This window comes from Erpetoichthys calabaricus, chromosome 5 (assembly GCF_900747795.2).
Source record: "Erpetoichthys calabaricus chromosome 5, fErpCal1.3, whole genome shotgun sequence".
NCBI classification, from domain to species: domain Eukaryota; kingdom Metazoa; phylum Chordata; class Cladistia; order Polypteriformes; family Polypteridae; genus Erpetoichthys; species Erpetoichthys calabaricus.
In genome coordinates, this window is record NC_041398.2 from 232,947,020 (window position 1) to 232,962,514 (window position 15,495).

A 15,495-nucleotide genomic window follows, 5' to 3' on the forward strand; every position below is an offset into this window, starting at 1 on the left:
AATGTTTATTGTAAATAACACTGAAAGGCTTAGTAAAATAAATTAGCACAAAACAAGGAATAATGAACTATTTGATGAAAGAAAAGAAAAACTGAACCTAACAAACAGCAGAAATGAAATTCTGAAAGGCAAGTTTAAAAAAAAAAGCAAAGAATTTTTTAGAATAAAAGGCCTAATAGAAAACAAACCCAGAACAAAAGAATGTCATTCAGACACGACTATTTAAGGACATTATAATTGTGCCTGAGGATTCTTATGAATCAGGAGATGATACAGTATGTAAACTAAAAAAAACATACTCAGGAACAAAACAAAGGCCAGAATGTGAGAAGATCAAACAAACACAATCAAAGGGCAAAGATGGCATCGACAGTCAAAAGACAGAACTGGAGTCAGAGCCAAACGGAACCGAACCCGAAAGGGCTGACTGCCACTAAGGGTATGGACCCAACGCTAGAGTCGACTTGGTTAAGAAGCTGTTTTGTTCACATGTACAGTGTTAAACCCGAATAACACTCGGCACCAAAACTGTACCCAGTACTCCAGATGAGGCCTCACCAGTGTGTTATAAAGCTTCAGTATAACCTCCTGTAACTTGTACTCCACACATCAAGGCACTATATAACCTGACATTCTGTTAGCCTTCTTAATGGCTTCTGAACACTGTCGGGAGTTTGATAGTGTAGAGTCCACTACGACGTCACAATTTATTTCTCATAAAGCGTGCTTTTGATTTTCTGGCATCCCATTGTATATTCACACCTTTTTTCAAGATTTTTTATGGCCCACTGGACTTTGGTGGGTTGATTCTTTTGTTGATTTTCTTTTTGTTCTCTTTGGGTTTGACCTCCTCTAGTCCGACCTTTGATTTTTCTTATCTCCAGGACCTTGAGGTAGTCGTTCTTGGTTCCGTCACCTCCGTGTGAAGTTTGCACGTTCTCTTGCCCAAGTGGGTTTCCCTCCTTATGTCCGCAAAGATAGGCATGTGAACCAAACTGTCAGTTTTATTTTGTGTCATTGTGGTTCTTTGCTTCAACAAACCCTTTGATATTCTGACATCACATCCTGCATTGGTTCATATCTTGCACCCCAAGGAGCAGGGTCAGCCATCTCTCTATTTTCTGTCCAGATTGGAATATTAGTATTAGAGTATTACAATTGGTCTTTTTTCCAGCATTTTATTTTTGTCTTGTAAACACTTTACATGCCAGACTCTACTTATTCTTAGAACTTTAGTTGCGTTTTGTCTAAACTTTCCATAATGTTTCGCCAATTTGCTTTCGGTTATGGCACATGCATAATTTCAAGATGTACTGCCATCATCTTAATATAAGGATGTGGACTAAGTGTGCCCCTCTGAACTTCAAACTAGAAAAGGAAAAACTATTGTTTTCTTTGAGAATAAGAAAGATTCTTTCCAGAATTTCAGATACTCCTTGTCTTGAATTCACGATCTGGTTTTGCCCATAGGCTTGCTAGTTAGAATGAGCAAATGTCTCATTCCCAATTCTCATTTAACAAGTAGTCTAAGTCTATGCCTGCACTACAACATTTTCATTTAAAAACTGCGTTTCTAAAGTAAAACGGTCTCTATTCAAATTACAGGGGGTCCTCAGGTTACGACACAGTTCCGTTCCTACAATAGTGATGTAACCCGAATTTTGGTGTAAGTCAAAACACACCCTAGCCTAAGTCCCTTACCTATCCTAACACATTTGCAAAATCATAATCTAGAACATAAAAACACAACTAAGCCACAGAAAAAGGACATAAATATACTGTAGTAACAGAAAAAATGAGTGTAAAAGAAATCCTTACCTTTATTCCTTCTCACGTCTTAATTTTTTTAAGGGAGTGAGCGTTGTAAACTCGAAACGTCATATGTCAAGCCGTTGTAACCTGAGGACTCCCTGTAATGTTTTTCCACATCATTTATGAAAGTTATGTCTGCCCCCAACAAAAAGACCAAAAACATGTGGCTAAACTGTTCGCCTACACTAGGCACGCACGCGCATCAGCAGAAACGGGCAGAGGAAGTGTCCCTCCATGCTAGAAATTCGTTTGCAGTTTATGTTTACACATGGAGAACAGCAATGACAAATACAAAAAACAAAAAAAGTAGGTAAACAACACGAAAAACACCAAGGAATGCAACTCCTCTATGTCCATGATGTTGGAATATTGTTTTCTTCCGTAAAGGGTGACCAATAAGACATTGTAATGAGCAGAATCTAATCATAAAAGGGACACATAATAAGCATAGACCAATCAGAGCGTGATTAGAGTCTCCGTTTTCAAATTTCAAAATGATTAAAATGCTGAGGTAGTGTGGATGAAAGGTGAAAACAGAGACTAATACCTGCATTTTCTGCATAATCTAAGATCCCAAGCAGTCAAGCCACAATGACTTTCATCCTCAACAGACAGACTCATCCTCTGGTTACATTAGTCGTCTTACGCACGGTGTGACTGACGTAATGCAAATCATTTCCTCCTAAGCTCCCTCTACGGCTCCATTGTCTTATGACATCTAAAGACATCCTGCTTGAAGGTTGCTATTTCATTATTATAATTACTAGATAATAAAACACTAAGGTCTGTGCGTGTCCATTTCCCCAGAGCAATCTGATTGGTCAGTTTGGCTTTGGTGACACGATCGAAAGAGGAAGTGCAAGTGTGAGACACATGAGGAGGAGAAATAGCATGGGACTCATGCCGAGAGAGTCGCCTTCAAAAACGGAAAGTATAAAAAGACAGGAGGTGAGAAAGGCACCTCGATATTAGAGACAGAGTCTAACACGGAGACTTTATGGCAACACTCTTCAGAGAGGGAACCAGGGACAAGAGAGGTTCAGACACACGAGGAGGTGCTGAAGGTAAACATACTACAAGAAATAGCAAATATTTTTAAATTATTCTGTGTAATCCTCCTCTCTCTGTGTAAAAGGTAAAGGGTTGAGGCACCGAATGGCGATCCCCATTTATTGTGATGTTTTGAAAGAAAGCTTTCGCGAAAAAAACAAAACAAAAAGAGGACGTGTTTGCAGACAGGAGTCTTCAACCAGACTGGGGAAAGATGGTGCTGGTGCCGGTTATGAGGTTGATGAGGCAGAAGGGACAGGATTGGGCATGTGATAACCGGAAGTGAAATCATGCGCTGTTGTTGGTCCGCGATTCTCTGGATCTGCAGAGGGAAGGAGGGGAGAGGTGTTAGGAGGCAATGCCAACCCATGACTTGGGGTGTAATTGCAAGTCGACAAGGCCTGAAGTTTTGTCCCAAGCACGTGTGTACAGTATGTGACATCTGTTACCTGTCAATAGGTAGTGTAGCTAGTAGGATTATAACATTCTTGGCTGATTTGGAAACCTCACTTTTCACTGCCTGTGCTTTGAAACGTTTCATGGTTCTGATTCTTGGGCTGTAAAACGATCCAAATAATGTCATGCTTTATCTCTGCAGCGGGCTGAATTTCGTCAAGAAACCGAAGACCGAGTCACTCATCGATATCAAAATCCATGGTAAGTGAAATTCAACTGGCTTAAAGTGATAAAAAATCCTTTATCGAGTCTCTTGCTTTTAATAATTTGCTTTTATTTGTCAGTTTGGCAAGCACAGCATTAACAATATAAACTGTTTATAACATTGTAAAAATGTGCCATACAATTATTGGTTTGCAGCAGCCCTCTGTCCTGAGCTGTATGACAAACAGGTTAGAAAGAAAGCCGATTCAATTCTGTTAGACAGTCGCCATGCTTTTGCCCCTGAATTTCAGATGTTGCCATCAGGCTGCAGATTTAGGTTCCCAAGTGTAAACGGCAACAGATTTAAGAACTCTTTTATTCCCATTTTGAATTCTGTGACTTGTAGGGATGCTGCTGAATTCTGAATTATTATTAGTAATTATTTATCTTTAATCTATACTAATCTTGAGCATGTGTACTTACGATAACACTGGCTATCAGTTGCTGTGTCCTTGTTTATTTTCTTGTATCGGTGTAACAATGTCTTTGTATTTCCTGCTGGTAATAAATTTCCCTTTGCGATAATAAAGCCTACCTAACCCCAATCCTAACCCTGAGTCCACCCCGTGGCCAAAGATAAAAAGTTAAATCTGTTTGATTTTATTGTAGCGAGTTGCCTACTAATTTCAGCGAGTCTCTGGGTATGTCATATTACGCAACTGCTTTTGACTTGCAAAGATTATAAGGTGCACTGCACGATAACATGCAGTGAATACACTTGACTCGAGTATTCCTAGTTCTCATCCTCTTTCTCTGTACGTTTAGCATTCGTTTGCTCAGAGGTTGTTGCGCTTTCTGCTTCCTGAGCAGCTCTTCTTCTTTTCTCCACCCTAGCGAACCGCTTTTCTCTTCTTTCGTCGGCATCTTTTCGCATTAAAACCGATTAAGTTAGTGTTTGTGTTGCAATTACTTAGTACGTTTTCCTTAATTTTTCACTTAAGCTGGCACTGAAGTATTCAATCTGTCTTGAGAATGATTTAAGATATGAAGAGGCAGGAGAAGTGACGGTGAAGGTGGTAGGGATAAGAACATGCACGGCTGCTCTGCTGGATGCTGACGAGCGTTGATTCTACAATAAAATAAAATAAAAATAAAAAGAGGAATAACTTTGGAGGTCAATCATCACCCCGAGAGTGGCTAGTAGACGTCACATAGTATACGTGTACCAAATTTCAGGTCAAACGGTTTGTGAGCTACAGGTGATTTAAAATCCTGGACAGACAAACGGACAGCCACGGTAGCGTATTATATAGAAAGAAGAAATGTTAACACTGAGAATCGCTAGGAAAAAAAGTCGTGCAATGTGACACGGCCTTAACAGGTAAGTGCTCTTTAGCTGCATCTCCTTTCTACACTCTGCACCTGTATGAACATTCCCAAGCTTTTGTACATGGACTGAAAAACAGCAGATAAGATGAAAGTATATATGCTAATGGATCGAGTTTCAGTGATCGTGAAACACCATTTGTTTTGTGACGTTACTTACCCCATGTGATTTGTAGTGATCTCAAAGAAAACAAAAATCCCATGTTTTCATGCAGAACAGAGATAACATAAGCCAATGGTGATCAGTGCTGTAAATTGGCAAACGATGTGAAAAATGTCCATGGACAATAGAAAGAGAAAAAAAAAATACATTCCTCAAGTCACACAATTCACGTCAGTTATCCAGGCGAACGTTCAGAACATGCAAAACACATACATTTTTTTTCTAAAATATTGGGAAGATTCTTCACTTCATAAACTGGAAACACATGTCACATGGGACTGAGTTTTCGATGTCAAGACTCTTGACCAATGAATGAGGGACAGAGGCGGATCATAAATTCAAAAAGTCAAATCTATGTAACTTGCGGAGGGGCCTATGGTGGTGACTGCTGAACAACAAACGATATCAAAATCAACCAATGCAAAAAACTCATGTTACTCGTGTCACATCATCCACATGTTAAGGCAGCCGGTCATGTGATCACAACATCCAAACACATATTTTTACATTTTTAAAAATATCATTGCATGGACATCGGGGGCAGTGCCTCTGGATTGGCAAACCGGGGTGGTGGTTCCCCTTTTTAAGAAGGGTGACTGGAGGATGTACTACAACTACAGGGGGATCACACTCCTCAGTCTCCTCGGTAAGGTCTATTCAGGGGTGCTGGAGAAGAGAGTTCGGTCGATGGTCGAATCTCGGATTCAAGAGGAACAATGCGGATTCCATCCCGGCCGTGGAACACTGGACCAGCTCTACACCCTGGCCAGGATCCTGGAAGGGGCATGGGAGTTTGCCCAAACAGTCCACATGTGTTTTGTGGATTTGGAGAAGGCATTCGACCGTGTCCCTCGAAGCATCCTGTGGGGTGTGCTCCAAGAGTACGGGGTACAAGGCTCGTTGTTACGAGCCATCCAATCCCTGTACAGGAGGAGCAGGAGCTTGGCCCACATTGCCGGTAATAAGTCGGACTCGTTTCCTGTTGAGGTTGGACTCCGCCAGGGCTGCCCTTTGTCACCGATTCTGTTCATAAGTTATATGGACAGATATTTCAAGAAAATAGCACGATTTTACAGTCAGGAGTCCAATGCAGAACTCTACTTACTTTTTTACTTTGTAAAAAAAAATTATTGACTGCTGATGATATAGATCGTTTTGTCTGTGCTGAAATTCCAAACAGAGAAACCTATCCTGACCTCATTAAAAAGTTTCAGCATATTGGGACTTGCAAGATTACAAATATTGTTTTTACAGAAGTTCTGAAATAAAAGTGAAACTAATGAAATAGCAACAATTCAAAGAAAAAAAAATCTTAAAAGTGTGTATCCGGAAAATCAAACACAGAGGTTGGCGAGCGAAGCAAGCAGGGGGCAAAGCCCCCATGTCCTATAAAAAGATAAAATCCCAAACGCTGAAAAAACGAGATTAAAATCCTGTAGCAGACATTAGAGCCTCAGCAGCCAGGCACAGCTCCTTCCCAGTCTCTTCAGCTCACTTAAGGTTTGCTCAGCCAATGAGACTTCAGCCGCTGCGGTCCTCTCTCTACCAACCCCGTTTTAGCTGCCTCCACCGGTGTCTGCTAGACCGCTTGGGGTCGGTTGTCCTCCCGTCTTCCTTCTCGCATATGTGGTCGTCCCTCAGATCCCTAGGGCGGACTCCTCCTCCATCGTACCCACTCTCCCATTCAGTAGGCACGATCCGTACCCTTAAGCGCCGATCGCTTGCTCTATCCGGGACCCCCGACTGCACTGACCTTCCTTTTCCTCAGCTGGCTGTCTCGTCCACTCTCTTTCACTACCCCCAGTGCTACTCTCTCACTTGTTATTCAATTTCGTCTGTTTCCTTTCTCTCCTTTCTGCCTCGCCCTTCTCCTATTTATTACGGGGATGTGGCTCAGGTGTGGCAATTAGCAGCTCCCGGCTTCAATCGCGGATGCACCTGGGAAGTGCTCCAGCCACACTACCACGCAACGAGTGCGGCAATTATTTATTTAAAAACATGCCTTTCTGAGCTGTGGACCCACTACACCACAAACCCCCTCTTAAACAGCGATACAATGGGAAACACAGTTTTTTTTTTTTTTTACCTCCTCTTTGCTCGATCAGCTGCCACCGCCGTGATGCATGATCTGCATTTCGTGCGGCACACTTCTCTCATATCTCCTATGCCCATATATTAAATCTCTTTTTGCTTTTATCTTTTCATCAATATCACACTGAATTTTGATTCCGTGTTTAGAATTCCATCGTGACAACACAACGTATAACTGCCCGTGAGTGAATATCGTTTCTTTCTCTCTACAAGAAACAACTCTGACATAACCATGCAGGAGTTTTCCAAATCTCTTTGCATAAGCTCTTGTCTCGTGGGGCTTCCGGCCCCAGGCATGGTTACATCACTGGGCACAAAGACTCGTCTCGCGGGATGTGAAAGTGTCTCTGAGACAATTACGTCTCATCTCCTTCCAAGATTTTTTTTTTATAATAGAGAGATGCAACGACGGGAGGCGGGCCTGACATTCAAATACTTAGGGTCATTTGAGCACGCTCCATTTTCATTTATAGTGCATTTTTTGGAAGTGGTTTATTTAACAATATTTTAGTAAAAGTACATGTGCTTGGGTGTTATGATCATACGACTGGAGGGCTTGTCATGTAGATGATACAACACGAGTAACAGGAGATTTTTGTTCATGTGCTTTATGATAGCCTTTGCTGTGGTCCAGCGTTGGTCACCGTAATCGATTTCCATTCTGCATGAAAACAAATTAAGAATTTGTCTTGGCCATCACAACATGGAGTAAGTAATCTATAGAAAAATAAATCAGTTCTGGTTGGAGTATTCCTTTAAGTTTTGCCGCAGGATCAGTTTTGTGCTAATCGGGTTACGTATCACTGTAAAACACCAAGGTAAGTCGACTCACGTTGTAAAGACGTTATTTCTTTTAGGCAGCCACCCCCTCATGTTCTTGACGAGCAACCCAGAAGAGCCAGAAGCACCTTAGCATGGACTCAGAGCCAGTTTGATGGGTACCTTCATGGAAACAGTAAGTGGGCTCAATCCCATGGGAACAGGAGGACACCAGCTGCTACCCCAACATGGATACCTAAGGTGAGCCTGTAGAAAGCAAAGTGTTTATAAAAATAGGCTGCGGCACTGTTCATCAGTGAAAGACAAAAAAAAAAAAAGGTACAGGTCATTTCCACAATTACAGCGCCCTCCACAATTATTGGCACCCCTAGTTAAGATGTGTTCTTAGGCTTCTAGTAAATTCTTTTTTTTTGCTCCAAAAAATATAGGCTCACAACACAAAAAAGGCAAAAATCCAACCTTCAATTGAAGTAATTTATTCATTGGGATCCCACGTTAAGAAATACATTTTTTTACATGAAATTATGTGTGCCACAATTATTGGCACCCCTGCAGTTAATATTTCGTACAGCCCCCTTTTGCCAACAAGACAGCACTTAATCTTCTCCTCTAACATTTCACAAGGTTGGAGAATACAGAGACAGGGATTTCTGACCATTCCTCTTTGCACACTCCTTCTAGATCATCCAGAGTCCTCTTTTATGCACTCTCCTCTTCAGTTCACCCCACAGGTTTTCAATGGGGTTGAGGTCTGAGGACTGAGATGCCCATGACAGGAGCTTGATTTTGGGTCTGCCGAGCCATTTTTGCGTAGATTTTGCCATATGTTTAGGGTCATTATCCTGCCAGAAGACCCAGTGACGGACCCATCTTCAGCTTTCTGGCAGAGGCCACCAGATTTTGATTTAAAATGTCCTGGTATTTCAAGGAGTTCATGATGCCATGCACCCTAGCAAGGTTCCCAGGGCCTTTGGAAGAGAAAGAGCCCCACAGCATTTACAGTGGGCATGAAGTGCTTCTCCGCATATTCATTCTATTCTGCTGGAATCCAGGCAGTTGGTGCAAGTGCATTGAGAAGGGTGGAGACGGCATCGAGAAATGACATGATCAGTTTTGTGAAGGTTAATTCCATTTTCTAACTTTAGCTAGACTCCCCCTTGTATTATTTAGAGTTTAAAGTAGACATAAATTGATTTTTCTACTTATTCCTAAAAAGCTAAAAACGTTAGTATTAACGTTTCTTGACGGTGTTCCTCAAAACCAGCGGCCTACTGCAGTCACATGCCATCAACTCATTTATCGATTACCGTAGATACTTGCGTATAAGTCGAAAAATGTATGCCTTAAAATTCATTCAAAAAAACAAGATCGACTTATCCGCAGGGCAACACAATTGTCCATAGAATTTGGGTAATGACATTGTACACTCAACGCTTCAAGGTGTTAAGTCACCGGTCATCTGCCGTTTCCCATGGTCTTTGAAATAATTATAAGCCAGCAATACTATTGCTAATTAGCTAGTTTTTTTCTAATTTCATTAAATAATTCTTTAAACTGTGAAGTACTTGAATTTGAGCATTAGCTTTTGCAGGTTTTGGATAACAAACATACCATTAGCTGCCATGTGCAATCAGATTTGGAATCAAAAGAACCAAGGCAACGCACGCTATCAATGTGATGCAAGCGCAGCCCACGATTCAAAAAATTTGTCTGCCTACCTGTTTGTCTCGTCTGACAGTAGCTGAAAAGCAGCATCAGGAGAGAGCAGCCTGAAGTAGTCCAGCAGCGGGTGATCTGTCGTGTCCAACAGCAAGCCATGCTGTTGTGTGAAGTCCGGTAGCCAGTTCGGCTCCCACGGATCAATGTCTGGGTATTCCTCCCACGCAAACCTTGCCGTAGGTGCATCGGCTGCGCGAATATGTTCAGCTGGCGCGGCATCGGCTGGTGTCTTATCAGCTGATGCCGGCTTCTCACTCTCTTGCTCGATTCCTGATCACTGTCAATAAAATCCGATTCTGAAAAATCAGAGTCTGACTCAGCGATAATGTGCAAAACATCGTCTGCCGAGTGTTTTCTTTTCTGCACTCGCTTCACTCCCTTGTGACATATCGACGCCATCTTGCCTTTGTTTACATTTTGCAACTCACGCACACGCAAGGATTAGTTGCCGAGTCAACGAGTCTAGCATTTCTCCAAGCACAGAGGGGATGCCTGTGACGTGACAGTGGGTTTTGTCGCCATTAACAGCTGATTGTCGCCCTCTATCTCTGATAGCTGTCAAGTTTTACCCTCGACTTCTAAGCAGGTCATAACAAATTTTGTAATTTTCGGCTTAAACAATACACTCAACTTATCTGCGAGATCGACTAATATGCGAGTATCTATGGTAAGTGACGTCTTAAACAGAAAGGTACAAAGTCAAGCCAAATATTTTCACAACAGGTTTCAAAACATGCAACTCATTTTTTTTTTAAAATCAAGTCATATTCTTCACTTAACTTGCTTCTGAAACTTTCCCTAAAAAGGACAAAGTCACGTCGACTTTCTTGGCAACAAAACGTCAAGCTGATTTTTCAGTTTAGCATTTAGGATTCAAATTAGATGCTTTTGTTTTATTTATCCACTAATCTCTACAAGCATTGCAACGGTTGTGTATTTTGAACGACATTCAAGACCGTTTACCACTATGTCAAATTCTGCAAGCTTTCCAGGGATTTTAAGTCATAGCCTTCATATATTGTGAGATTTTTGAGCCCTTTTTTGAGACCCTCCCCAACTGTGCTGCACACCGAAATGCATCTGACCCGTCTCTCAAGGGTTGCTTGTCCATCGCCAAGGCAACTGCAGGTTCATGGCACCACTGAGGCAACTGCAAGGTCGCAGCCTCACCGCGTAACACGCCTGTCGCCCTATGGCTGATGCAAGGACCGGTCTAACCCGGCCACTGACCTGGCCCCATCACTGCTTGTTTGTGGTGTCCCATTTGAATAAACACTCTGGGACTTCCTGTTCTGATTAGAATAAAGTTGGTTTTCTTGAAGCCTTTAGACTCACCGTCTTCTCTCAAAAATGCAAGACTGTGTCTCATGCATATTATATACAGTACTGTGCAAAAGTTTTAGGCAGGTGTGAAAAAATGCTGTAAACAAAGAATGCTTTCAAAAATGGAAGTGTTAATCATTTATTTTCATCAATCAACAAAATGCAGTGAATGAACAAAAGAGAAATCTAAATCAAATCAATATTTGGTGTGACCACCCTTTGCCTTCAAAACAGCATCAATTCTTCTAGGTACACTTACACACAGTTTTTGAAGGAACTCGGCTGGTAGGTTGTTCCAGACATCTTGGAGAACTAACCACAGATCTTCTGTGGATGTAGGCTTCCTCACATCCTTGTGTCTCTTCATGTAATCCCAGACACACTCGATGATGTTGAAATCAGGGCTCTGTGGGGGCCATACCATCACTTCCAGGACTTCTTGTTCTTCTTTACGCTGAAGATAGTTCTTAATGACTTTGGCTGTATGTTTGAGGTCATTGTCCTGCTGCAGAATAAATTTGGGGCCAATCATACGCCTCCCTGATGTTATTGCATGATGGATAAGTATCTGCCTGTATTTCTCAGCATTGAGAACACCATTAATCCTGACCAAATCTCCAACTCCATTTACAGAAATGCAGCCCCAAACATTCAAGGAACCTCCACCATGCTTCACTGTTGCCTGCAGACGCTCATTATTGTACCGCTCTCCAGCCCTTCGATGAACAAACTGCCTTCTGCTACAGCCAAATATTTCAGATTTTGACTCATCAGTCCAGAGCACCTACTGCCATTTTTCTGCACCCCAGTTCCTATGTTTTCGTGCATACTTGAGTCGCTTGGCCTTGTTTCCACATTGGAGGTATGGCTTTTTGGCTGCAACTCTTCCATGAAGATCACTTCTGGCCAGACTTCTCCGGACAGTAAATGGGTGTACCTGGGTCCCACTGGTTTCTGCCAGTTCTGAGCTGATGGCACCGCTGGACATCTTCCAATTTCAAAGGGTAATAAGCTTGATGTGTCTTTCATCTGCTGCACTAAGTTTCCTTGGCCGACCACTGCGTCTACGATCCTCAACGTTGCTCGTTTCTTTGTGCTTCTTCAAAAGAGCATGAACAGCACATCTTGAAACCTCAGTCTGCTTTGAAATCTTTGTCTGTGAGAGGCCTTGCTGATGCAGTAGAGCTACCTTGTGTCTTGTTGCTGTGCTCAATCTTGCCATGACATGAAACTGTCTTCCACAGCCTCACCTTGGTAGTAGAGTTTGGCTGTTCCTCACCCAGTTTGAAGCCTCCTACACAGCTGTTTCTGTTTCAGTTAATGACTGTGTTTCAACCTACATGTGACTTTGATGATCATTAGCAGCTGTTTGGTAGAATTGGTTGATCAAACACCTGACTAGAATCCTACAAAATCCCTGACTTTGTGCAAGTGGACCTATAAGAATTGATGCTGGCTTGAAGGCAAAAGGTAGGAACACCAAATATTGATTTGATTTAGATTTTTCTTTTGTTCACTCACTTTGCATTTTGTAAATTGATAACAATAAACAATCATTATTTATATTTCTGAAATATATATATATATATAAGGCGGCACGGTGGCGCAGTGGGTAGCGCTGCTGCCTCGCAGTTGGGAGATCTGGGGACCTGGGTTCGATTCCCGGGTCCTCCCTGCGTGGAGTTTGCATGTTCTCCCCGTGTCTGCGTGGGTTTCCTCCGGGCGCTCCGGTTTCCTCCCACAGTCCAAAGACATGCAGGTTAGGTGGATTGGCGATTCTAAATTGGCCCTAGTGTGTGCTTGGTGTGTGGGTGTGTTTGTGTGTGTCCTGCGGTGGGTTGGCACCCTGCCCGGGATTGGTTCCTGCCTTGTGCCCTGTGTTGGCTGGGATTGGCTCCAGCAGACCCCCGTGACCCTGTGTTCGGATTCAGCGGGTTGGAAAATGGATGGATGGATGGATATATATATATATATATATATAGACACACACACGTACAGTGGGTATAGAAAAGAATAACCACCTTAAAAATTTTCCCATTTTTTTGCTTTACAGACTTAAATGAAAACACGCACAAAATTATTTCTTCCCAGCTTTACTTACTCAATGCAACCTATAACATCCAAGTGAAAGATATCACAGCTACAGTTCAGAAAAATTATAAAAAAATCAAAAACTAGACATACCGAGATTAATAAAGGTTCACCCCCCCAATGTCAATATTTGGTTGAACCACCTTTGCTTTAATGAGAGCCTTGAGTCTGTTGGTGATTCTTCTCCATCAGCTTTGCACATCTAGATTGAGTAATATTTGCCCCCCACTCTTCTTTACAGAGCTGTTCAAGTTCCGTCAATTTGGATGGTGAGCGTTGGTGGACTGCTATCTTCAAATCTTTCCACAGATTTTCAATGGGATTTAGGTCTGGGCTCTGACTGGGCCACACGAGGACATTCACTTTTTTCTCCTCCAGCCACTGTGTGGTCAATTTTAATGTGTGCTTCGGGTGGTCGTCGTGTTGAAAGGTGAACATTCTGCCCATCTTCAACTTTCTGGCAGAGGGTAGCAGGTTATTTTGCCCCATCCATTTTTCCTTCTACCCTAACGAGAGCCCCAGGCCCTGTGGCAGAGAAACACCCCCACAACAGGATGATGCCCCCCTCCATGCTTTACTGTAGGTATGGTGTGTTGTGGATGGTGAGCTGCATTGGATTTCCGCCAGGTGTACCATTTGGTATTAAGGCCAAATAGTTTGATTTTGGTCTCATCTGACCATAAGACCTTTTTCTACTTGGCATCAGAATCTTCAAGGTGCATTCTGGGAAACCTCAAACAAACCTTAATGTGGTCTTTCTTGAGAAGTGGCTTTTTCCTTGCGACCCTCCCGAACAAGACACCATTGTGGAGCGCTTGTGAAATTGTTGTCACATGTACACAATGACCACTCTTTGCCATAAAATCCTGTAACTCCTTCAAAGTGGCCATTGGCTTCTTGGTAGCCTCTCTTACCAGTTTCCTCCTTGCTCTTCCATTCTGTTTGGAGAGACAGCCGGATCCAGGGAGGGTCCTAGTAGTACCAAACACTCGCCACTTCTTTATTATGGACTTTACTGTGTTCCTTGGGATTTATAAAGCCTTTGAGATTTGTTTGTCTCCATCTCCTGCTTTATGTCTGTCCACAACTGTATCCCTGAGATCTTTTGAAAGTGGCTTGCCAGCCATAATCAGTTGTTTGCTGTCAGTTGCACTACCAAGCAAGGGAATGAATACTCCAGGAACAGCTTCACTAATCGCACCGATTACAACTGATCACAGGTGGAAGGAAGCCAGTAACCATGCTCTGCAATGGAAATGGTGGGCACTGACACCTGATTGAGTTTGGGGGGTGGGGGGGGGGTTAGGGGTGATCCTTTATTAATCTCAGGATTTCTTGTTTTTTATTTTTTAAAATTCTTATGAACTGTAGCTGTGATATTTTCACTTGGATGTTATAGATTACAATGAGTAAGTAAAGCTGGAAAAAATATTGGTTTGTGTGTTTTCATTTAAGGCTGTAAACCAAAAAAAATGGGAATATTTCGAACGGGGGGATTCTTTTCTATATCCACTGTAAGCGTGTGTATATATACAGTTGTGCTTGAAAGTTTGTGAACCCTTTAGAATTTTCTATATTTCTGCATAAATATGACTTAAAACATCATCAGATTTTCACTCAAGTCCTAAAAGTAGATAAAGAGAAACCAGTTAAACTAATGAGACAAAAATATTATACTTGGTCATTTATTTATTAAGGAAAATGGTCGAATATTACATATTTGTGAGTGGCAAAAGTATGTGAACCTTTGCTTTCAGTATCTGGTGTGACCCCCCTTTGCAGCAATAACTGCAACTAAACGTTTCCGGTAACTGTTGATCAGTCCTGCACATCAGCTTGGAGGAATTTTAGCCCATTCCTCCGTACATTACAGCTTCAACTCTGGGATGTTGGTGGGTTTCCTCACATTAACTGCTCTCTTCAGGTCCTTCCACAACATTTCGATTGGATTAAGGTCAGGACTTTGACTTGGCCATTCCAAAACATTAACTTTATTCTTCTTTAACCATTCTTTGGTAGAATGACTTGTGTGCTTAGGATCGTTGTCTTGCTGCATGACCCACCTTCTCTTGAGATTCAGTTCATGGACAGATGTCCTGAAATTTTCCTTTAGAATTCTCTGCTATAATTCAGAATTCATTCTTCCATTAATAAAGGCAAGCCGTCCTGGCCCAGATGCAGCAAAACAGGCCCAAACCATGATACTACCACCACCATGTTTCACAGATGGGATAAGGTTCTTATACTGGAATGCAGTGTTCTCCTTTCTCCAAACATAACACTTTTCATTTAAACCAAAAAGTTCTATTTTGGTCTCATCCGTCCACAAAACAGTCTTCCAATAGCCTTCTGGTTTCTCCACGTGATCTTTAGCAAACTGCAGACAATTAGTAATGTTTTTTTGGAGAGCAGTGGCTTTCTCCTTGCAACCCTGCCATGCACACCATTGTTGTTCAGTGTTCTCCTGATGGTGGACTCAT

At 42.1% G+C, this 15,495-nt stretch overlaps 1 protein-coding gene across 1 annotated transcript in view; it reads left to right on the top strand.

The window, feature by feature from the left end:
- LOC114652313 (uncharacterized protein C4orf45) overlaps positions 1-15,495 on the top strand; it is a 40,174-nt gene that overhangs the window by 21,828 nt on the left and 2,851 nt on the right. The window contains exons 3-4 of the mRNA XM_028802650.2: positions 3,461-3,519; positions 7,960-8,122. Of these exons, the coding sequence (XP_028658483.1) occupies positions 3,461-3,519; positions 7,960-8,122 (222 nt within the window). The remainder of the gene's footprint in view (positions 1-3,460; positions 3,520-7,959; positions 8,123-15,495) is intronic.